The sequence below is a fragment of the Podarcis tiliguerta genome (assembly GCF_965153285.1).
Source record: "Podarcis tiliguerta genome assembly, chromosome: 9".
NCBI lineage: Eukaryota > Metazoa > Chordata > Lepidosauria > Squamata > Lacertidae > Podarcis > Podarcis tiliguerta.
Window position 1 is genome coordinate 26,189,547 of NC_139542.1, and position 23,898 is coordinate 26,213,444.

Here is a 23,898-nt window from a genome sequence, read left to right on the forward strand (position 1 = left end):
CTATGTGTAACTCCATCTTGTAATTTATTTTTTATACTGAATATGCTCTGTGTATGTTTCTGCTATTTTATGTAGGGCTATGTGTTAGTTTGTACATATGATTATGATAAATCAGTAGCAATTAAACAAAAATATGGATGTGCCTGCTTTTGTGAGCAAAGTCACATGAAGTCAGGTGTAATGTTTGACCACTGAACTTGGCTAGAGGGTTCCTGAGGTGGAGTGGCAGACTTCATCACTGGGTGACATTTTGAATCAAAACGTTACCAATGGCATGACTTCACCCAGGTTTGGCATCAGTTTGGCCGCCTCTCGATATAGCGTCCAAAAACTTGGCATGAGGGTTCCTGAAGAGGGGGTGGCAGACATCAATGCTTGGATGTTGGGCACCATTTTGATTCAGTATGGCAGACCCAAACGTGGCTGTGGTGTGCATTTGCCTGCCCAAAATTGGCACAAGTGTTCCTAAGTTGGGGGTGAGAGTCTTTGAATGCCAAGCACCATTTTGAATCAAGATGGCAGACGAAAATGAGACTTTGTTGTGTCTTCACAATTTTTTTAGCGTGATGGGTTCAAACTCATAAATTACACTATCCATTTTAAAACCACAATATGTTGTGTTTTTTTTAAAAAAAAATCCAGGGCAGCACTAGGCACACCCCACTAGTATATTATATTTCTGATAATAAGCTTTCAACAGAAATCACTGCTATTAGCCCTGCACAATAAAGGCACAATTCAGTTTCCAATCAGGACCAGCAACGAGGGTTAGCAGTGTCAAGGCTCTGCTGAGATTCCTGCCTCTACAAGTTGCCCATCGTCATCCCCTCAGATCTTCTGGTCTTACTGCTTCTCACTGCTTCTGCTAAATGTTTGGCTTCCCTCTCTGAGCACATGAGCAATGACAGGAGCAAGTAGAAGGAGCAGCAACCTCTGCTTGCTTCCCCCCCCCTCCCTCTGGTAGGCTATGTGGATTTGTCCTGGACAAAAAGGGCAAGCCAATGGGCAGCAGCAACAGAAGGAAGACCCACTCAGAGAAGGGAAACTCCTTGGTGGCATCTTGCAAAAGACCTCCAATTGAATCTGGAGTTGGTACTGCTCCTAGTAGTGAACCCCCCTTTTTTCTTCATTGAGACATTAAAATGGTACCTAATGTTAGTATAGCTGTAAAGTTTAGATATATGAAGAAAATTGTACCTCTTGATCCATTGGTGGGTATTTTCGGCCTTTACTTTTCCCCAGGCATTTTGTCTTTCCTCCTTCCAGTAGTTGACACCAAAACCCTTTCTGAGGGTCAAACCTACAAAAGTTTGCCTAAATTAATGGAAGATATACATGGGGGAAAGCCAAAGCTTCACAACACTCAATGGCAGTCATCTCTGGCCGTCATTTTCACCTTTCCAATGCAAAAGAAATCTGGGCAAGAATTTGAAATGTCAAATCAAAGATGGAGGAACTGTATTTTTTTTTTTTTAAATATCATACTAATGAAGGAACCAAATATATTAGTTTTGAATATACTGTCACAGCATATGTAAAATGCTGGAAAAGTTTGCAATGTTTTCACTATTTAGCAAATGTTTTGGAAGGCTGCAGAATAATTGGTTGGAATATAACAGTAATTAGCTGCCAAATGTATTTTTTTTTTCTTTGCCTTGGGCTTATTCCGATAATAGCAATGAACCTGAATATACCCACATATAAAAACACATTTCAGATATAGAGAAGTATTTTCCCTCCCAGCTCGGTCTGTTACTTCTATTCTTCAGCCCCTAAATTGTATTTTAGTTGTGGTATCAATTAAAATTAAATAAATCATTGATTTAAAAAGGATATATTGAGAGGAGATTCATTTCTATCTACAATTTCCCAATCTCCTTTTTGCATAGCAAAGTACTTTTGCTAGCTTCCAGTAATTTCCCAAGAGGAGAAGAAATGTCACCGGCTATGCACAAGGAAAGAAATAAAGCTGTAGAACTTAGGCTCCAAACAATATATATGCTTTCCAGGAAATGTATATAACTTTACCCATTTGCTAAAGTGCTAATTTGACAAGCTTTTAAAAAGTTTCTCCTTTTAAAATCTAACCCCAAATTACTTTCCTCTTCCTCATTCTCTATAACTACTCTCTTTTTCCTTTTTACTCTTTCTCTTTCTTTAATCAAGTAAAACAAAGGCAGGTGCAGTGGCGTAGTGTGGGTTGTCAGCACCCGGGGCAAGGCAAGTAATTTGCGCCCCCTAACCCATGGATTTGCGCCCCCTAACCCTAACCCCCAGATGTTGCGCCCGGTGCGGCCGGGCCCCCCCTGCACCCCCCACGCTACGCCACTGGGCAGGTGGATGATTTGGTGCAATGGTGCCCTTTTAAAAAAGGGGTGGTGGTACCAAGGCACCTCAACTGACCATAAAGAGGAGTGGGGAAGTGGGCAGGTTGGAGGAGTGGTATCCTACAAATTATACACCTACTCATGTTAGGACACCAAAAATAACTGATTACAGGAGAAATAATAAGGTGGAGCTGAGGAAAATCAGGACAGGCATCTGTCAAAAAAGACCAGAACAAATGTGCGCTTTGCTGCCAACTCTGGATGAGCCCTAAGCAATGAAACTGCAGAAGCTTGCATTGATTTTATAACCACTGGTATTGTGGAGAGTGGGCACAATCCACTGTTGTAATATAGTTACTGATTCACACTTGTGTGCATGAAAGGGTTAACCAGAGCTCAGGCTGCCAATGAGGTGGAGCTTAGCAGGCTCCCTACAGCCTTTTGTTTTCTCCCTCCCAGTCTTTCTCTTTCTGTTTTGTGGAACAAGCAAATAGCCATGTGGCAATGGCTCACTACAAGTGGGCTGAATCTCTCTAAAATGATATTTTATAGTCTGCATCTTTGCTCACCCAAAGATAGCATGATCCTTTTTGTAAGGAAACCAAGCACACTGAAACGTGCTTAGATTTACATCTGGATTCAACCATCTTTTAAACAAACCTTTAAAATACTTAGGCAAGAATAAATCACAGACAATTAGCTTTGCAAATGAGGGAATATTTTATTCACAGAGTTTCCAGAAGTTACAGCAAACAAGTCTCCATCCATGGGCAGTACATTGAAGATGAAAAAAGGTTCCAAATGACTTAAAAAGGAAAAGAACTTGGTTTCCTTACAAAAAGAATCATGCAATCTTTGGGTTAGCAAAGATGCAGACTATAAAACCCAGGTTGGGCTTTATTTTTATGTACATCTGTATGCATCCTGAGCCCACTGAACATGAAAACATGAGAACCCCCCGAGATGATAATGTGACTTCAGAATGCTGAGCGTTTCCAGTCTGTTACCCAATAGTGCAATGGGTGAAGATCTTTATTCTTGTGTAAACTTTCGCCTAATAACCATATAATAATTACCTGTGCAAAATTCAGATGCAGAGGATGACAACCAAAGGGTTTAAAAAAGGAAGTAAAGGGGACTTACGTTAGGGCTTCTGAATAATTATAATGAGGAGAAACTCCCAAAAACTTTTGAACTTCATCCATTACGGTTGCTGGGTCACTTCTTAGCTGCTGTCCATCAATTATTAGCAACTGTATGGATAGATAAATTGTTTGTTTAAATAAAAATCTCAGATGAAGTGTGCGGTAGTGTTGCATGAATTACAAGACTCCTAGACAAAAGATGAGTATGTGATTGGATCTTGTTTTCTATGATACGACACTACAAATGCATTTACAAACTGTAAAGGTAACATATTTGCAAAATAAACTTGCCAAATGACCACAGAACTGTGTGAAGGCTTCCCCCACCACCCCAAAGGTATATACTGAAAAATGAACACACAAAGAAATGATGTCAGTACACCCACTGGTCCTATCTCCACCTCTGCACATTCACATTCAGTTTTGTGCCTACATGCATGATCTATAGGAGTAACATTCAAGGCATGGGGCAGGCTCCTCCAAATTTTTCAACCTGGTACTGGACAGATTTGGAAAAGCTGGTACTGTGGGTTAAACCACACAGCCTAGGACTTGCCGATCAGAAAGTCAGAGGTTCGAATCCCCGCCACAGGGTGAGCTCCCGTTGCTCGGTCCCTGCTCCTGCCAACCTAGCAGTTTGAAAGCACATCAAAGTGTAAGTAGATAAATAGCTCCGGTGGGAAGGTCAACAGCGTTTCCGTGCGCTGCTCTGGTTCGCCAGAAGCGGCTTAGTCATGCTGGCCACATGACCCAGAAGCTGTACGCCGGCTCCCTCAGCCAATAAAGCGAGATGAGCGTTGCAACCCCAGAGTCGGTCATGACTGGATCTAATGGTCAGGGGTCCCTTTATCCTTTACCTTTACCTACAAGCACTCCAACATTTAAACTTTTTAATTCTGAATTTTAAGTTCTTCTAACCAGCCCTTGGAACTGCTGGTGATAATAATAATAATAATAATAATAATAATAATAATAATAATAATAGACTCCTATGAATATAGATGAGAAATATAACATGCTGCTATGGTTGCAAGAAGCTGCACACAGCTTTTAAAGTTTCCTTGCTGGATATCATTTTTGACTGAGCTTATTTTAAATTATTGAAATTCTGAGTGCACATTATTAATTATGAGTGCCCCACAACTGCACTTTAGCACAGTTGCTAAGTGCTTACGGTTACTAGCCTTTGTAACACCAACCGGGCAAGCTGCGAAAGAGGCTCATTTTAGAAGAAAGGAAGCAGACTGAAGGATCTGCAGTCACACTGATAAAATCAGAGCTGGCATATGTGTTACATTTCTGGCAATGGTTGGCAAGGCTGCAATCTTACTACAACAAGAGGAGGTTGATCAAACTCCTAGTGGGCCACTGGTAACAGTGTGTGGGCTGTGTTTGGCTTGAGTTGCAAATTGTGTTCTCATACCTCATCAAGGGCTCAGAGAGGTAGGCACCTCTGGCCCTTTCAAGCCTACTGCTGCTCTGCATGCACACAAACATCACAGACCTCTCTCTTTCGATTTCCCAGTGTTCTTTGGCACAGATAAAAGCCACGTTCAGGCATTTGCCTGAACATATGAACACAAGCATGCAATCCCACCAGCCCCAGTGTTCCTGGGCAAGCCAGGTGCTCTTTAGATCTTTGCACGACTAGCATGAAGGTCTGGTGAGTTTTTTAAAAACTATTTGATTGAACTCACTAAGGAACCTCCTTGTGAGCAGGAGAGCTGGCTTTTTTCTGGGACGTTTTCTAAGTGCTTTTACCCAGACACGCTTTATAAAACCCATTAGAGTTTGCACTAAGAGTGTGAAGATTCTAGAGCAGCTGGCATGCCTGGAGAGAATGGAGGATTCTGCGTGAATGCATATCCTTGCCCACATCCCTGGTACATTCTCAGGCTAAAGCAGTAAAGCAAAGTGTCATGGCAGGAGGGAAAGAGGAGCCCTGCAATTCTATCAGTCCTGGGATGCAGAGCAAAAGTGATGTCTTCTCAGCATTGGATTTGCTGGAATTCCATGCTGTAGCTGAATTTAGGGGGTTCTTGCCCTTCCATGGCACATTTGCAACACCCTCAAGGCAGAGAAGGAGAATGTGTGGTCTTCTAGATGTTATTGAATAGCAACACACATAATCCCCCAACCGTAGGCTATACAGGCTGGGGCTGATGGGAGCTGGGATTCAAGAAAACCTGTAGGCCCTCTTCTGCTTCTCTTAAGGTCAAGTTCACACACAAATAATTATTATTAAAAAGCAGGGCTAGAGGAATTTATTTATTTTTAATAAACTTTAGGCAGCAGCAACATATTTACAGTGGTACCTCGGGTTACATACGCTTCAGGTTACATACGCTTCAGGTTACATATGCTTCAGGTTACACACTCCACTAACCCAGAAATATTGCTTCAGGTTAAGAACTTTACTTCAGGATAAGAACAGAAATCGGGCTCCGGCGGCGCGGCGGCAGTGGGAGGCCCCATTAGCTAAAGTGGTGCTTCAGGTTAAAAACAGTTTCAGGTTAAGAACAGACCTCTGGAACAAATTAAGTACTTATCCTGAGGTACCACTGTACTTCATTTTTAGCAACCTTCTAGGGAAAATATTTCAAAATTCCTCAGCAGAACCCCCAGTTTTTAGATACCAATGGGTTTTTCAGCTCTTTAAAAACTGAACTTGTGTATGAATGTGTATGCTGAAGTGCTTTGTCTTTTAAGATGAGCCACAAGATGAATGCTTGAGGTTTATCAATCCATTATTAAACAAGCTACAATATTGCAATTCATTATTAAGCATGCGACAATATTAAACATGTTACCAAGTTATGATTATCATTTATCACAGGGAAATTATTGGCAGAGAGGGAAAGTTACCTGTGAAGTGGGGAAGTGTGTTAGCCACCTTTCTATGTGGATAGCATACCAGCCAGGGGTCAAACATCTTTTCTGTAGAGCCTTCAGGTCACTGGGTGCCCAGTCATCAGAAGTAATCACTTCATAGAAATTGAATTTTAGGGCAGCTGAGTCCTCATGAGAACGCTGGTGCTAGTTGAAGAAAACTGAATGTTAATTAACCACAAGTCAGGTGGAATGCCTGATATTTCCCAACCCAATCTTTTCTCCCCAATCCATCCACTGTCATTCACTGTAGTGAGTTCTAAATCAGAATACCCCTGAAGACAGTTTGGAAACTACAATGGATACAAAACGCCACTACTCTCCTTTTGATTGGTGTCGGCTGGTGAGAACCTTTTATTTATATTATTATTAATATTAACTAAATTTATATTCTGCCCTTAATCCAAATATCACAGGGAGGTTTACAACATAAAAACACAAAATAAAAATGCATAACATAATAGCAACTCCTCCCCCCCCAAAAAAAAACACCTCCCCACCAACCATTCTGAAATACCTGGCTCACTGGAACCAACGGTCACTGATGCAGTGGAACATAGGTGAAAAAGATTCACTTGCCAGTGTGGGTATCTAACACTGTGCCTAGGTATTTGACATCTGATTTGTACTTGACTGCAGTACAGTCGTACCTTGGTTTTTGAACAGCTTAGTTCACAAACAACGTGGAACTTGAACATCACATACCCGGAAGTAGGTGTTCCGGTTTGTGAACTTTGCCTCGGAAGCTGAACGTCTGGTGCGGCTTCCGTGGCTTCCAGTTGGCTGCAGGATGCTCCTGCAGCCAATCAGAAGCTGTGCCTTGGTTTCCAAACGTTTCAGAAGTCAAATGGACTTCCAGAATGCATTCTGTTTGAAAACCAAGGTACGACTGTAGTGCTAGAACTATTTGCTCATGGCTTCTTCTGCCCACCCATCTCTGATAAGGTGAAATGGGGGCAGTGCTAACAGAGAAGGAACCAGGTCATTTGGTAAGACATAAGGATATGACTCCTATGATGCCACAAGTAGTGTATATGAACTAGACTTATCACTACTGTTAGATCATTTCTTCAAGCACAAGCTCCATACCTGATACCAGGAATATGCCCGGTCTGATGGATCGATGAGAATGGTGATGATTTTTGCCTTGGGGATCAAGGAGAATGCACGCCTGGGAGCGTCTTCTGAATGGAAGTAGTTGGCACTTTTCTCAAACACAGTATCAGTGGTGAGGTTAGAAGGAGTAGGGAAAAAATTCATATACCTGCAAGCAAGTAAAAAACCAATGTCAGCAATGCTGATGGGGATGGGAAAATACATTAAACCAGTTATTTCCTCTCACTCCAAAGTAAACATTACAACACTTGGAAACCTAAGCAGCACGGTCAAAGATATACATTGGGGTAACTAATGAACAAATAGATGCCCCATCAGTTAAAATAATAGCAAAATGATACTTCTACTTTTCCTTTCCTTTCCACATTATTCCCCACACTGAACTTGAATTTTTCATTGCTGCTGATAATAATTTATACAACATCGAGAACAGGCAATTAAAAACAAATTAAAAGGGACATAAACAGAATAAAAATGAAAATCTAACTCTTTCCTCAACTGTGTTTGTTTATGAGGAATGTAAATATTGATACTGTAAAGTCAGACGAGATGAAAAAAGTGCAACATTTTGGCAAGCATCACATCAGTACAAACTAATTTCTTATTCATTTTCAAAGCACTATGCACCAAAAACTTATCTGGAAATTATGTAGATGTCACAGATACTTCTATAATTGCTCCTTTGTGGTTTGGCATATGCTAACAATGGACATTTGCTTTGTTTTGTTTTTCTTCCACTTACCAGTCAATTCCCTTGTGATAGTTGTTGCCATTAAAGAACTGAACCTCTTCAAAGGTTTTTGGACTAGGGAGATTACTAATGATGGAAGGATGCATAAGGAGAAATAAATAAAGCGCTGTTGTTCCTACAGGGGAAAAAACACAGAAGGAAGGATTATATGATAGTGTAGGGAAGGGTAAAAGATGTAAAGCATCTCAGTAATGGAAAGGTATGTTAAAAATATGTATTTTATATATCAACCCTGGCAAAGGTTTATTTTAATTGCTTTTTACTTAAATCCTTCTCTCTGGTGAGTTAATGAGGCCCCTACTGACTACAGTGGGAAGTATGCATATGTGTTTAAAAGTAAAATTTATCCCGGATCTGAGAAATCTTTTCAATACGATAATGATCTACTTTATGTTCATTTCATTTTTAGATATCTTTCTGGTTTGACATGTTCCTGTCCATCTGAAATACTAGGTGGCTCAACCCTTTGTCTAAAATAGGTAAAGGTAAAGGTACCCTTGCCCGTACGGGCCAGTCGTGTCCGACTCTAGGGTTGTGCGCTCATCTCACTTAAGAGGCCGGGAGCCAGCGCTGTCCGGAGACACTTCTGGGTCATGTGGCCAGTGTGATGAAGCTGCTCTGGCGAGCCAGCACCAGCGCAGCACACGGAAACGCCGTTTACCTTCCCGCTATAAAGCGGTACCTATTTATCTACTTGCACTTAGGGGTGCTTTTGAACTGCTAGGTGGACAGGAGCTGGGACCGAAAGACGGGAGCTCACCCCGCCGCGGGGATTCGAACCGACGACCATACGATCGGCAAGTCCTAGGCACTGAGGTTTTACACACAGTGCCACCCGCGTCCCTTTGTCTAAAATAACAGCTATCAAAGCAAACTCACTTTTAAAAGTTCACTTTCTCTGCCACTTTTCTCTCAAGAGCACATGGTAGGTATTCACAAATCCATTTTTCTTTTCATTTGCACTGTCCTGTGAGGCAGATTAGGTTGAAAGTACTATACAGGTACATTGGGGTTGGAGATGGATCTGAACCTTAGAGGTCCAGCCATATTATGTTGTAATTATGTTGTGGCATCTAAAGTATAAAAAATGAAATGAAATATTGGGCTAAAATAATAAAAACTGGTTTAACCTACTCTCAATAAATGCAGTTAGAATTGAAGTATAAGTCTGCAATCCTAAACACTCATTGAATACCACCGAAGCCCATTGAATACAGTGGGACTTACTTCTGAGTAAACATGTGTAGGATTGTGCTGTTAAGTCTCCTATGCCCAAATCCAACCAAGCAAAACTGGACTTCTAGAAGTGAAACCAATTAAGAGAATTCATGGCTTGGTCACAGAAGATGAAATAATTTCTGATTTCAAACGTTCCTACAGTAGCAGATTCCCCTCATCACGAAAGAAACAAAAACAAAACTGTTTTATGTAATTAGTTTTAGATTATTTTAAAAGCTGTCTTTTAGCTGCCAAACTAGGTTACGTGATAGGAACTCCTGGGGTTTCTTTGAGAATGTAATACGAAGTTCTGTGGGAGGAAAGCTGCAGTGGCTCAGAGCTGATGATGGTTTTTTATGAAGAGTGATAATCCATCAATTGCTCATCGCCAGCTAACTTTGCACTGTTGGTGAAACATTAACTTCTAAGTTTTCAATTTGTGGAATGCTCTCCCCAGGGAGGTCCATCTGGCACCTTCATTATACACCTTTAGGCGCCAGGCAAAAATGTTCCTCTTTAACCAGACCTTTGGTTGATTTGATTGACATCTTATGCCCTTTTAAAATATGGGAGTTTTTTTTTGGGGGGGGGTGTTATTGGTTTGTTGTTGTTTTTATTTTGATTATGTACTTTATGGTTTTTGTTCTGATTTTATCCTGTGAACCTCCCTGAGACCTGCGGATATAGGGCGTTATATAAATTCAATAAATAATAATAAAAATAATAATCCTGAAATCTATAGATGCAGATCCATAGCACTGCATGGATATTTAAAACATGGTTGTTGTTGTTGTTTAGTCGTTCAGTCGTGTCCGACTCTTCGTGACCCCATGGACCAGAGCATGCCAGGCACTCCTGTCTTCCACTGCCACCTGCAGTTTGGTCAGGTTCATGTTTGTAGCTTCAAGAACACTGTCTAACCATCTTATCCTCTGTCGTCCCCTTCTCCTTGTGCCCTCCATCTTTCCCAACATCAGGGTCTTTTCCAGGGAGTCTTCTCTTCTCATGAGGTGGCCAAAGTATTGGAGCCTCAGCTTCACGATCTGTCCTTCCAGTGAGCACTCAGGGCTGATTTCCTTAAGAATGGATGCGTTTGATCTTCTTGCAGTCCATGGGACTCTCAAGAGTCTCCTCCAGCACCATAATTCAAAAGCATCAATTATTCGGCGATCAGCCTTCTTTATGGTCCAGCTCTCACTTCCATACATCACTACTGGGAAAACCATAGCTTTTACTATACGGACCTTTGTTGGCAAGGTGATGTCTCTACTTTTTAAAATGCTGTCTAGGTTTGTCATTGCTTTCCTCCCAAGAAGCAGGCGTCTCTTAATTTCGTGGCTGCTGTCACCATCTGCAGTGATCATGGAGCCCAAGAGAGTAAAATCTCTCACTGCCTCCATTTCCTCCCCTTCTATTTGCCAGGAGGTGATGGGACCAGTGGCCATGATCTTCGTTTTTTTGATGTTGAGCTTCAGACCATATTTTGCGCTCTCCTCTTTCACCCTCAATAAAAGGTTTTTTAAAACATGGTAGGGACTTTCTATACAATAAGTTGCAACAAACCTGAGTTTGCAACCAAATCAACCAGGCAGATGGCTTTCTTGGTAGTAGCGCCTGCCCTGTGGAATGCCCTCCCATCAGATGTCAAGAAAATAAACAACTATCTGACTTTTAGAAGACATCTGAAGGCAGCCCTGTTTAGGGAAGTTTTTAATGTTGAATGTTCTATTGTGCTTCAAATTCTGTTGGAAGCCACCCAGAGTGGCTGGGGAAACCCAGCCAGATGGGCAGGGTATAAATAAATTATTATTATTACAGTGGTACCTTGGGTTACATACACTTCAGGTTACATATGCTTCAGGTTAGAGACTCCGCTGTAGAAATATTACCTTGGGTTAAGAACTTTGCTTCAGGATGAGAACAGAAATTGTGCTCCGTTGGCGCAGCAGCAGCAGGAGGCCCCATTAGCTACAGTGGTGCTTCAGGTTAAGGAACAGTTTCCGGTTAAGTACGGACCTCCGGAACGAATCAAGTACCTAACCTGAGGTATCACTGTATTATTATTATTATTATTATTATTATTATTATTATTATTATTATTTGAAAGGAACCTGCAGCCAGTCCAGGTTCTCTGATTACTATACCTCTGTGCTATATGGTATACAGTACTTGCTTTCAAATACATGTCTCTCTTATTCACGTATCACACTTTCACGTTTGCCTATGCAACCCTGAGGTGGATATGTAAAAAATACTATTTGTCACAGGGTTCTTTTGTTAAGGCATGCTGGAATATGGGATTGGCTAAACAATTAATCTTTGGTGTAGTATCTCCTCCTTCGCTTCTCTGTCACTGAAATAGAAGCAGCTCAGCAATTGTGTTTCAGCCTTTAGACCACAATAGATTTACTCAGGAGATTGCTAAAAAAAATGGAGTTTCTCTCTTTTCTGACCTAGTTTGTATCTCATCTCCCAATTCATCAGTTTTGTCTCTTTAAATCAAGAGACATCAGACAATTGCACAGAGGTGAGACAAGAAGTGGTTATAAAGGGAACAGCAGGAATGACTTTTATGGAGGAGATTATTCCTTCTCCTTATCTCCACGGATATTGCATAGTCACAAAAATGGAGAAGGCTGTAAGTTCTTAAACTAAAAACGTCTGGAAGAGAAAGAGCAACCCAGGAAGTTTGCTGAGCTTGAATAGTGGTTTCTAAATTTATGAATGAAAAATGACTACCAGAGAAAAGTGTAAGACCAAATAATGTCACTATTTTATGATGACATGGTGTGGGTTACTAACTATATGGTCATTAGTGTATCTGGGGCCACATGATTACCTGGTATTGGACTACTTGACTGCAAAACAGCACCAGTGGTCAGGTAGTAGGACTGTGAGCCCAACTCTGGCATACAGTACAGTAATGTACTGTAATGTACATGTAATGTAATGTAATGTAATGTCCATCCCTACTTTGATAAAGATTCAGTGTTCAGCAGGAGAATTCTAATCCAGCAATCAATTTCTTTCCATGCTCAACACTTGGTCAAGCATTGAAAATGTTAGGGTCCACAGGAAAGCTCTCTGAGTGCGGTTAATGGCTTTCATCAGGGTCAGCAGCTCTCCCAATCACCACATCCTGGATAAAATGTCGAATCCTGCTTTACTTTTGAATCTTGTTTAATGATACCACTGCAGCATTCAATTACCTGTTTTCTGAGGTCCGATCACAAGAAATTTTGGTAGATGGTCACACGTTTTATCCCTAGACCAGATATCCCGATGTCGTCTGTCATCACATGGATTCTGATTGAAAGAAAGGAGTGGGTTAATTCCTGGAAGAAATTCAAATATTCTGACATTTTGTCTGACTGAAATGTCCTATGTAGTGAATGCTCCTCGCTGCCTGAGATGGAATGCAAGAAGAATCCTGCCACTCCCTGGTTGACCACAGAGAATGTATCCAAATTACTGTTAATGAGAAGGCTGAAATTAATTTTATATGCTGTAAAAAAACTGTCACTTGAATATCGTGCCCAAAGCTAGCCTATATTTTAAATTATTTATTCTGACAAATCATTTGTTAGGTTTTTTCCCTCTTTGTGGTTGTTGTTTTCTTACAACAAAATGCTATTTCCCTCCACTGTTTGTAGGTGTGTATATTCTTCTCATCAATAAGCTTTCCAAAATAAGATGCAGAATAAAATTTCACACATGAAGGAAAACCTACACTTAAAATATGTGGTTTGATGTGTGCAATTATCGTGTGAAAACACCACCCTGTAGTTTGCCTGACAAACCACAGTTGAACAACTCAGTTTAAATTGGAGCACTCGGCATTAATTTCTGGTCAATAAGTTCAAATCCCAATTTGTATTGCATTTGTCTAGCTTCAGTGAATTCACTGACCTTCTCAGAACAATGCAGCATAAAAGAACTGCCTTGTGGCAACAGACTATCTAGCACAATGCCTTCAGACCAATGTACCAATGAGACCTTTCTGTGATTTCTTTTCTGCACATCTACACCAGCGTTAGTTGCGGCTGTACATGGTCAGCGTGCATAGCCTGGGGAACATAACCATTGCAAATCACCCTACTAAACAGTCAGCTGGAGTTCCCCAGATGTAAAATAGGGCTATTTGCATCTTACCTTACAAGGCTCTTAGGAATATATGCATCGCAAGGTAGTGTTTGCACTTTATGTGCTACATTAATGTTTAATAATGGATGTTGCCAGTTCTGATATTTGATTATCCAAAATTTACAGTTTGCTTGGTTTTATTTCTTCTTTTAAAAGAAGCAAATCAATGGAATTGTTACTTAAAGTTAAATTTATCCACTTCAAACTCAGGTGGCAATTAAGTTTCCAAGATAAAGTGTTTTGGCAACACTGAACATTCTCAGGGCGACACAAAAAAAGCGAAAGATCGCAGATCGAGGTTATTTAGCCATTTATCCTTCTACCATGCGTTAATGAGAAATAAAATGTGAGAAGAAAGTGAAAGGAGGCTCTTCAAAAGAATTATCATGCTGGAATTGCCTTTGTAGGGGATCCTGGTGTGCTAAATACAGTGGGCTAGATATTCAGATGGTATTGATCATACAGCTTTATTGCAGTCCACAGGCATCATGGCTTAAAGCAAATGGGTAATCCTTTCCTTCAGCAATGAAAATTGTAGTGAAATTTGTCTTTCAAGGTTATAAGGAGCTGTTTCTCAGCCCGGCCCCATTAAGATCCTTTTATTAAAGTTCCCAGGAACAAAAGTTAGGATGGTACACATGAAACACCCTTTTACTGGGACTATAATTTGCTGTAATTGTTTTTAGGACTGAATATTAAATTGTTGTAACCTATCCTGGGACTTGCTAATGAAGGGCAGGTATCAAATGTACAAAAATTACTATAATAATATGCACGCATGTGGTCGACGTGTATGGCACCCTACCAACTTGCTGACTTCAGTTCTTGATGTACATCTGCTACAGTTGACTGAATGATATGGCAGACATGAATTTTGCTTTCAGATTTTTTGAAGCCACCCGATGTAGATGACAATATATTAAAATAGGTGCATCTGCAATCCTGGAAGGTCACCTAGTCCGCCACTGTTTCAAAGTGTTGCATCACACAATTTACATGTTTTTAATTAAATTGTAGTCTCCCTGAGCTTGGGAAGAGTGATTTGGAATCTATGAGGCAAATAAGTGATAAAAAAGGCAGAGTACAGCATCTTTCAGAAAAGTCCAGAGGGCATTAGTGTATTTGAAAATGCACAATGAAGAGTCATGAGGTGGATCTAAAAAGCCATCAAAAAGAGACCAAATTATAAGTTACTTATGCTGTAAAAATATGTAATATCCATTGCACGAAGAAGCAAGAGATATTTGATAGTATAATTAGTAGGCCTGAGACAAAAATATTTATTGTATTCATTTTCAGCAGTTTTGAAAGACATCCCCTCTTACAATGAAATTGAAAGGTACTCCCTGTTTTTAAAGAAATGCTTCTGAAATTGTTCGCCTGATCATTTAGATTTTTTTCTTGCTGTCTTTGTCAACTGATTTAATTTGCCTTCAGTAGCCAAATTGATTGGCTGTGTCAAGCCAACCAGCTACATGATCCCCACAATTGCTAGGATCAACCACATCTAATAATCTAACAAACCTAGCCCTTACTCTCAATGTACTTTGCCTTCACTGACATCATCAAGTACTGGCTATATAGAACTGTGATGTCATGTTGTTCACTATGTAATATTGGCTGGGATAGCTCATGTGACTAATCCAGGAAGAAGAAGAAGAAGAAGAAGAAGAAGAAGAAGAAGAAGAAGAAGAAAGGGGGGGGGATGGTACCAATAGAGCAGCAGACACAGGAATCCATGGCAGGGAACAAGTTTGAAGAGAGCAATAATTTAATTAAAATTTAAGGATTTGGGGAAAATATTTACATTACTACTTATCCCTAAATTGCTGTTTTGGGTGAAAAAATTGAAATGTGAAAATATTTAGTCTGGTTCTAATAACTGCAGCTTTCTTTAGACAAGGAATAATGAAGTGGTAGATATTTCAGGATTTGGGGAAACTTTCATCTGCCCAAGTGTCCTACTCTTTTCCAAACTACACAAGGACCTAGGCTGTACTTGTGCCATATATATAAAGAGCAAAGAATCTTGGAAACTGTAGTTTATCCTTCATGGACCTACAATTCCTAGCAGTGTTAACAAACGACAGTTCCAAGGATTATTTGGGGGAAAGTAATCTGTTTTAAATGTGCTTTCAATATATGGTATCTATGCAGCCTAAGCGGGGCAAGAATTGGCGCTTTTTCCCTACGGCACAAGAGGCTATAGACCCCCTCCTTAGTTAGGTACTTGTGTACATTTTCTTCAAAATAGTCAAATAAATGAATCCCAAATGCTACCATTCCTCCAGGTCGCTTGCGGTAATTGGAGTTGCAAGGATTCCATGTTATAACATGGCTTGTCTGCTTGCTCTGTCTGTAGTCATCTAGCTGGCTGTTCATCAAAACAAGTTAATGCAATGCATCAAGCAAATAAAGGGGAAGGCATGATATGAAGAGCACACAAACACTCTTTGTCTCTTATAAACAACAGTCAGTGTAATAGCTGTTATTTTACAGCCTAGCTCTAGGCAGGTGCTAATGAAGGTAATGTGACAGACAGTACCTTATCTTCTAGCTAATATATTCCTAGGCCAAACTGCTGACTTTGAAAGGGGAATTAAATGATTTTGAAAGGCCATTTAAAAACAGATTTAAATGTCTTAATTAGTAGACGTTGCGTTTATAGTCCTCCCCCTCCCCCCTGCAGCAGTCTTCCCTAAAACAATATTGTGAATGAATGCTGGGCTCCTGCTGTTCAGTCAGATGGGTCTCCTTACCTGCCAGAGTGGGTCTTTTTGCTCAGGGAAGAGCTCAAAATACTTGTGAGCCAGCTGAATGGGACGCAGGGTCTGCAGCTTCAGGTTTGTCCAGCTCTGAACAAAGCTGGCCAGATTGACAAAAGTGTACAAACCCAAGCGGTCATTCCCGTAGTTAGACAAATGAGTCATGAAGATACTGATCTGAAAGGTGAACAGACGAAATACTTGTTTGTTGTAGTAGCAGGAGGACATTGCTAGGTGGCAGCAACTATGTTCCCAACCTGAAGTTAAAACATTTTTGTTGTTATTTAAAGTGTTCTAACATCCATTCCCTTCTGTCGCTCCGCAAGGATGCTTTTCAGCAAAAACTGCATGAACTTTTGCTGTTGTTTTTGTTTTAAAGGAAGGAAGATAGCAGTTTTTACAGCATCTCTGTGTACAGCAGAATATGCCTTGGATTTCACAATAGTTTTCCACCTTCTTTTGCTGTTGCATCACAAGGCTTAGTAGTTTTCAGAGGCTCTCACAGCTTCAACTCTTACCGTAAATCCACAGATAATGGGATGGGATGGGTAAACACAGTTGTAGCAGCATCTGCACCAGATCTAATGCATTTCCCTTTTTTCAAGGTGCGATGAATGTTGTTAGGTACTAGAGACACATATAATTTGCTTACAGTCTTGAAAAGAACAATATGGCTACAATCATTCCCTTTGCCCATGTTGATTGGCTCCAACAATGTTGTGTTGTAATTGTTGTAACCAGCCCTAGGATCTTAGGGTGAAAGGCAGATAATAAATTGTATTAACAGCAACAATAGCTCCACAATGGGATGAATGCTTCCTTTTCTATTCAAGGCTTAAAGGTAAAGGATGAAGGGACCCCTGACCATTAGATCCAGTCGTGGACAACTCTGGGGTTGCGGCGCTCATCTTGCTTTATTGGCTGAGGGAGCCAGCGTACAGCTCCCGGGTTATGCGGCCAGCATGACTAAGCCGCTTCTGGCGAACCAGAGCAGCGCACGGAAATGCCATTTACCTTCCCGCTGGAGCGGTACCTATTTATCTACTTGCACTTTGACATGCTTTTGAACTGCAAGGTTGGCAGGAGCAGGGACCAAGCAATGGGAGCTCACCCCATCGTGGGGATTCGAACCGCTGACCTTCTGTTTGGCAAGCCCTGGGCTCTGTGGTTTAACCCACAGCACCACCCGCATCAGGGCTTAGGCCAGTGTAAAAAAGTACTGCTTTAACCATAGGGGAGATTGCGTTCCTGCTGTGACCAAAACCTTTTTGTTTTTTACCACAATATGCCAGAGTGAAGGTATGAAGCATTTCTCTTAATTTGTCATGATATCTTCTTATTGACTATGTTGCATTGCTATCAAGGGCTATCAAGGAGAGACACTGAAAATAGTCACTTGGGAATTTTATGTGCATGATGTGGTTGGATCTCATGGAGATTATGGCTGGGGAAATAAAGTTTAAACACAGAAATCTTGATAACAATTAGATGGACCCAAATTCACCCACCCACTCACACCCCATGATTGCTAATCATGTTGCTAATGTTGCATGTAGCTGAGCAGATAGATTCTTTGTTTGTTTACAATTTCACAATCCTATTTAGCTGGTTTTCCAGCTCCGTATGCCTCATGGCACTGATGTGTTGGACATTTGATCTGAAGAAAATATTATTTCTCTTCCGCTTATCTTTTATACAAACTTATTTCATTTTCTCTTTTGCCTGATTATGGCTTTTTGGATAGTGACACCACTTTCAAATATGAACAGCATAAAGGACAATTCATACAGAGATTTAAAATTAACTTTCATGAGTGCAAAGTCAGTGCTTTATCAATAGATGCTTTCTATCCAGCTTTCTGTAGATTCAGCCTATCTTTGTTATTCACAAACTTGTATACACTGGATTAACTAAAATTAGGATGTACATGGAAAATGAGTTAATTATACAGTTATCAAGAGATAAGAAAAGCAGTAAGCAATTATCATACTTCGCTTTTGTTTCCAGTGGATTCACTCCCGGGTTAACAAGAAATATGCATTTTGTCGGAGGCAATGTAAATTAACTAATGCCACCACTGCAATTAGGGAAAGACATGCTAAACAGTATGTTTTGTAGTCATTATGGTACGCTTCTGACAGCATTATGAGGAAAAAAACCGTGGCGGAAGCATTTTCCCCCTTAGCATCTGAGAAATATAGTGATCTCTCAGTAATATATTCCCTGGAGTGGCATTTTGCTGTAGTCTGCTAATGGCATCTCAATGTGGAAAACAAAAGATCAGCCAGGATTCTACATTTACTGGGCATTTGTAATCAATGACAAATTTTTCTTTGTCTTGGGGCCAATGTGGACATCACAGCCAACTTTCCAATGCAAATAACTGCTCACTAATGGAGCAGCCGACTTAGGGCAGGGTTGAAGAGGATGGTGGCAGGGACAGCCAGTGTGGAGAGTTCAGAAATGGCAGAATCCCATCTGAGGATGGCTGTCACATTGTCTCTTGTCTCCTCTTCAGGTTAAACACACCCAGGTCCTTCAACTGGACATCATAGGACTTGGTCTCTAGGTCCTTCTCACCAGCTTTATCACTCTTTTCTGCACACATTCAAAGCTGTCACTATACTTTTGAAATTATGGTTCCCAGAACTAAACATACTCCAGATAAAGTCTGACAGCAAAATAGAGTGGCACCATTAATTTATAAGCTGGACATTATACTTTTATTGATACGATCTCCAACTCTCAGCCCAACCTGCTTCACAAGATTGTTGTGACAATAAGAAGGGGAGGGGCGAAGGAGGAACCATGCACATCATCTTAAACTTCTGGAGTAGTAGTGGGATATAAGTAAAGAATAAATACATGATGGGAAAGGGAGTGCAGGGTTTGTTGACATCCAGGCAAGCCACCATAAGGTGGGCCTGAAGTTCAGAAAGGCTTCTACCTGGGAGGAATGACTCTTAGTTTCTGAACCGGCTTTTGCCTTCACATTTGTTACCATATGTGCACACTGATTTATATTTATGGGCATAGCTTAGGCATTATGTAAGAATATCCCAGGTAGATCAGAACAAGACTCCAGCAACAGCCGGCCAGATGTTTACAAATAGCCTTTATGCAACAAGCCTCTCACCTGACCTCACTATCTAGAATAGACATGTCCTGCTTCTAAAAATGGGGGTTTCACTTAGTTATCATGACTTATAAACCTATCCTGCACGGATTCATGTAATCCCACAAGTTAACTTCTGCAATCTATAAAGATGCATGTAGTTACTTGTGGATAATGGAGGAAATGTAAGTGAGTACAATTCTGGGACTTGAACGTATGCAGTCAGAAGTAAGCACTACTTAGTCCCAGGAAACTATGCATAGTATTGCCAACATGCTATGCACTATGGCTTTTTTGATGTGTGTGTACAGTGGTACCTCTAGTTATGAACTTAATTTGTTCCGGAGGTCCATTCTTAGCCTGAAACTGTTCTTAACAAGAGGTGTGCCATGTGACTCAGAATTGAATATTTCTGATGTGTTTTTCAGGCATGGAGCTGAAGGGAAAGCCTTGAAAGCCTGCTGAGACCTAGAGATCTGCATTCACACTCTCCTCTTCCGCTTTCTAGAATAACCGCAAGATAAGGAGCCTTTTGCTTTTCCATTTTCGCCCCTGCAGCTTCTGCCAATGTGCTACTTCTTTAACTGTGGGTTCACAGTGTTTAAAAACATGTCCATTAGTTTGCTAAAATATTTATAAAGCTTTTAGTACATCCATAAGGTGAAGATGGATGGAACTTAGGAGGAAGTGTCCCTCATGACCCATCCATAGTTGTGTTAGCGCTGTATCCACTTTATTTCACAGAAGGTCATTCAGGCTGCTTTTGTCTCACTCTGAGTCTCCTATCAGCAAAATGTGGTGAACTCACTGTATATTTTCTGCATCGGCTGAGTGAGGCACAGGCAGCTGGTGCAAAATCACTGGATGCAATTGGAGAAGAATGCTGGACTATGCAATCAACTTTAGATATTTTTGGTGGCCCTCAGCAACATTTGATGCCTCCCCCCCCCAGCCCTCACCTTGCCAAAGCAGGTAAGCAAGGTGCTGGCCTTTGGAAAGGAGGCAGGAGGGCTCTGACTGGGTCCTAGAGCCCTCCCACCTCCTTCCTAAATCCTAGTTAGGGCTTTCCCAGCTTTGGGAAGGAGGTGGGAGGTCTGGTGGTGGGGGGACAAATTCTGGCCTCACTCCCCCCTCCTACCCAACAAGACAGTGAGCGGCCCATGGGTTCCATGCCAAAGTACTATTGTGGCCCATTTGGTATGAATAGTTGGAGCACCCTGCCTTAGAAACCAGTGAGTTATTTGGTGTTTATAGGACTGCACTTGAAGCTCACATGTACATGTAATGTGCTATGTAGCACCGTTAAGTTGCTAGTTGTCATTTAGAAAAAAATAAACTACCATTTGCCATTTGGGTTGCTTTTTCAAAAAAAATCCTTTAGCTGACATAATGCAACAAAAATTGCATCCTACATCTGGCTATTTACTAGCTTTCCGGAGTCTCATTCATAATATTTGGTTAGTGACTTATTAACAAATAGGAACTGTTTTGACTTAAGACAGATGAGCTTGTAAAGACCAATCTTCCCGAATAAAAAGCCTGGACAGTGACTTCATTAAGGCATCTTTAAGAGGGCAGCTGTTCAAACAAAGAACAGAAGGCTCTTGCTGTATTTCAACCAGCAATCGCTTGACAAACCATTTTTCTTTCCCTTCCAGCACAGACCTGATTCATTAAAAAGGCAATACATGCTAAACGCAGTGCTATTAATTCTAGGTGAAATGCATTCAGACAGCACTTGGCCGCATTCTGAGGGCTCTCTCAGCCATTATGCTGATCCTAAAGCAGTGCTCATTTAGCAGGAAACTTCACATGGCAAGATCTAATGAGCAGTTGATTCCAGAACTTAATTTCTGAAATAAGTGGTGCAATGACTTGAGGCTATAGCATAGCTTACTGAGTTAGAGACTACCAGGAGAGGCCCTGGAATCTATTTTGAACTCTGCTTCTTCCAGCTCAACAATGTTATTAGGATGAAGAAAGTATTTGTTTTTGGGTGGGTGGGGGGTACTGGAAAGCTTAACATGTGAGACCCTCTGCTCAAAATAAGTTATTTTGAAGAGACCCTGCAAGTTTTAGGCTGGTACCCTAACCTCACTTACTAGTGAGTAAGCACTATTTAATTCAGTAGGACTTACTTCTGAGTAGATATACTATAGATTGCAGGGAGAAGAAGAAGAAGAAGAAGAAGAAGAAGAAGAAGAAGAAGAAGAAGAAGAAGAAGAAGAGTTTGGATTTGATATCCCGCCTTTTACTTCCTTTAAGGAGTCTCAAAGCGGCTAACATTCTCCTTTCCCTTCCTCCCCCACAACAAACACTCTGTGAGGTGAGTGGGGCTGAGAGACTTCAAAGAAGTGTGACTGGCCCAAGGTCACCCAGCAGCTGCATGTGAAGGAGCAGAGACGCGAACCCGGTTCCCCAGGTTACGAGACTACCGCTCTTAACCACTACACCACACTGGCTCTTTAAGAAGTGCTCTGCAAATGTCAAGTATCAAATTTGAATGTGACCAAGATATAGAATTCAAGTTTGCAATCTGATGGTGGAGTGTCTCATCTTAAGGCTTGGTTACATCTCATTGTCACACTTAAAATGTGACCAAGAATAAGAATCCAAGCTGGAACGACATTGAGGAAGTGTAAGACTATGTGGATAGTGTGGACTTATATTCTAAGTTCTGTCTTACTGTCACATGTTAATTGAGAAACAGAATCTAAGTTTTCGGCTATGTCCACAGGGTCACCTTGGTATTCAATAGCTCCTACTGAGAAACAAGAACATGAAAAGGCCATTTCATTTACGGATCAGGATCATGTGCTTCAATTGGCTATGGAGTTGCACTCTGAAATATGTTTTATTTCATCCAAACATGTTAAACTCACTGTCTGACACACACACACTATCTCTACTGTTTTCCTGATAGTTTTTGCCTTCGTTCTTGGAAGTCTGAGAGCAAAAATGATACTTGCAATTTCAATTTTATTTCCGAGAGATAGTTATACTACTTGCTCTTTCTCCGCTCCTCCACATGCAGCTGCTGGGTGACCTTGGGCCAGTCACACTCTCTGAGCCCCACTCACCTCACAGAGTGTTTGTTGTGGGGGAGGAAGGGAAAGGAGAATGTTAGCTGCTTTGAGACTCCTTAAAGGGAGTGAAAGGCGGGATATCAAATCCAAACTCTTCTTCCTCTTCTCTTTTTCTTCTTTGAGCCCATCATTTGTTCCTTTCCTGCACCTGTTACATAAACTGTAACCAATAGGCCCTTTTCATGCAGTAATGTTTTGTGTCATTTCCTTTATCTGCTTTTGTCCTCTACTCTTTGATGCATCAAGCATGGAGATACATGAAAGCAATGAGTTATCTGGGGGTATGAATTCCAGATGTCACTCAAGGGGAAAACATACTTCTGTCAAACTGGTTATAGTTTGTTCTCCTGAAGGAGACATTTTTCTTTCTCTCTCTCTGAACGCCACCCACCACATTCCCAGTTCCCTCTCAGCTAGAGGTTTGATGATTATTCAAGGGTTAGCGTTGGTATTTCCTGTTGCAAACTCCACTGATGAAAGCATTGGGGACAGTGCAGAGACAGTCCAGTTTGTTTAGATGCATTAGAAAAAAAAGAATGTTTGCCTCAAAGAAAGAAGTGAGATGAAAGTTGAAGAATAAGATATAACAAGGTATCTGGTTTGAATATAGAGGGGGAAAAGATAGATAGGACTCACAATTGGTTTCCTAGGAAATGTATTTAATCAGTGCTTTTTTTCTGGGGGAACACAGGGGTACATATTTTGTGAATCTTTGTACTTTTGTCCATTTACTGTATTTATCTCCCCCGATTTGAACTATAAAATGGTGATTTTCTTGAGTCGAAATGAGAGTACCCCTAAACATTTTATTTAGAAAATAAGCACTGTATTTAATAATATGGCCAGTTATGACATCATAGACTCTCAACCAACATGGAAGTGCCTTTGCTACCCATTCCATCTCCTTCTGTGATAGTTCAGTAAAGTTGAGTAGCAGAATCATATAAGTAATTACTTTTAGGATTTCAGCCTTAATTTTCAGATTTTGAGAAATCAGCAATCATGCACTAAATGTTCAACAGAGAGCTGTAGCTACCTAACATCTGTCTTTCTTTCTCTCGAAATAACCTAGGAGCTTCCAGCAATCAAAGAAAAGACAAATATGCCTCCTTCCAGTGGGGGGGGGGGCACAGATTAGGGGTACAGTATCTGAAGAAAAAATGTCCCAGGTTCAGTCCTTGGGCTCTCCAGGTAGAGCAGGGAGAGAATACTTCCTGGAACCCCGTGGAGCCTCTGCCAGTCAGCGTAGACAATACTGGGCCAGCTAGACCAGTAGTCTGTCTCAGGGCATGTACACAATTAGTAATAAAGTCCATTCAGTGCTGGATGCAGGCATCTTCCCG

At 40.9% G+C, this 23,898-nt stretch overlaps 1 protein-coding gene across 3 annotated transcripts in view; it reads right to left on the reverse strand.

Moving 5' to 3' along the window:
* Positions 1–23,898, reverse strand: part of LOC310685256 (bifunctional heparan sulfate N-deacetylase/N-sulfotransferase 4) — a 122,326-nt gene that overhangs the window by 4,294 nt on the left and 94,134 nt on the right. For all 3 annotated transcript variants that reach the window (XR_014515130.1, XR_014515131.1, XM_083457242.1), the window contains 7 exons: positions 16,349–16,531; positions 12,656–12,752; positions 8,220–8,343; positions 7,451–7,625; positions 6,338–6,508; positions 3,471–3,580; positions 1,198–1,300 (listed from right to left, as the gene is read on the reverse strand). Coding sequence is in view for 1 of the 3 variants with exons in the window: in XM_083457242.1 (XP_083313368.1) it covers positions 1,198–1,300; positions 3,471–3,580; positions 6,338–6,508; positions 7,451–7,625; positions 8,220–8,343; positions 12,656–12,752; positions 16,349–16,531 (963 nt within the window). In the remaining 2 variants the exon portion in view is untranslated. The remainder of the gene's footprint in view (positions 1–1,197; positions 1,301–3,470; positions 3,581–6,337; positions 6,509–7,450; positions 7,626–8,219; positions 8,344–12,655; positions 12,753–16,348; positions 16,532–23,898) is intronic.